Source organism: Poromitra crassiceps (genome assembly GCF_964638095.1).
Source record: "Poromitra crassiceps genome assembly, chromosome: 11".
NCBI classification, from domain to species: Eukaryota; Metazoa; Chordata; class Actinopteri; order Beryciformes; family Melamphaidae; genus Poromitra; species Poromitra crassiceps.
Window position 1 is genome coordinate 20,805,262 of NC_139643.1, and position 1,106 is coordinate 20,806,367.

The 1,106-nt window shown below is 47.0% G+C and overlaps 1 protein-coding gene across 1 annotated transcript in view; it reads right to left on the reverse strand.

Annotated features, from left to right (window-relative positions):
* The window catches only part of LOC310785484 (cAMP-dependent protein kinase inhibitor beta-like), a gene marked incomplete at both ends in the record, with an annotated part of 1,653 nt that extends 1,234 nt beyond the window's left edge, over nt 1-419 (reverse strand). Inside the window, one exon of the mRNA XM_083646574.1 lies at nt 278-419. Coding sequence (XP_083502700.1) covers nt 278-419 — 142 coding nt within the window. The remainder of the gene's footprint in view (nt 1-277) is intronic.
* Between the last annotated feature and the right edge of the window lie 687 nt (nt 420-1,106).

A 1,106-nucleotide genomic window follows, 5' to 3' on the forward strand; every position in this document is an offset into this window, starting at 1 on the left:
CCCAATCCAGTCCCCAGAATTGTCAAATAAAACCATCGACATGATACTATGACCCGCCTCTCAACCTGTCATCTCAGACAAATGATGTTTTCAGTCTGAAACGGACTGCGACGCACGCGACGAACGGGTTCAGTTCGACTTTTAAGTGTGTGCAGATTGCACCAAATGTGACACTGCATTATCCTTTAGTCTCCAGAAATACACCGGCCAAGTGTGAAGGGGATCAGACTAACGGTTCTCAAGGACATCCACACACTGTAATAAAGACGTGTTGTACCTTTCAGAGACAGCTCGGCCAGTTTGAGAGGCAGGTCGGTGGGGTTGACGCCCGCTGGAGAGCCCAGGATGTCGGGCAGGGCGTTCCTTCTCCCCGAGCGACCCGAGGAGGCAAAGTCCAACACGGGCTCCACCTCGGTCATCTCAGGACCCCTCTGCAGGAGCAAGGAGGAAGAGGCAGACAGTCAACAGGTTTGCAATGGGACTTTTTCTCTACCCTTGAGAGAGTCTTCCATGATTTTCTCCCACATTGACTACTGCTTAACGAGCTGGTCGTTGGCATGTAAAACAGCTCTTAAGCCGATTGAATCTCTATTTAAAAAAGCCCTAAAGGTCTTCGATAAAAAGCCATTCTTCGCCCATATCTGTAACATCATAAAGAAGCATGATTTGCTTGATTTTGACCATTTTAAAACCTTCAGACAGGCCTGTTTTGTTTTTAAGTGTCTCCATGGTCTCACCCCGCCCCCTCTGGGAGAGTTTTTTAAACGGAGGTCCGTGGAGGGCATGACCACCAGGGCGTGTCTAAGAGGAGACTGTGAGCTGGGCCACAGACGCACCGCTTTGGGGAAGAACGTCCTGTCTATTGTGGGCGGAAAGATATGGAACAGTCTCCCGGCCACAGTGAGGGAATGTCCCACTTACCCTACTTTTAAAGTCAAAATCAAGGAATGGCTCAAATCGACACAACAGTGCAGCCATAACTAATAGCCTTTTTATCATTTTATTATTGCATTTGTTCCGTGTATGTATTGTATCCCTTGGTATGTATTTTTATCTCTTGTGCATTTTTACTATATTGCTTTTTATTCCCGTTTTCTGTATTTATC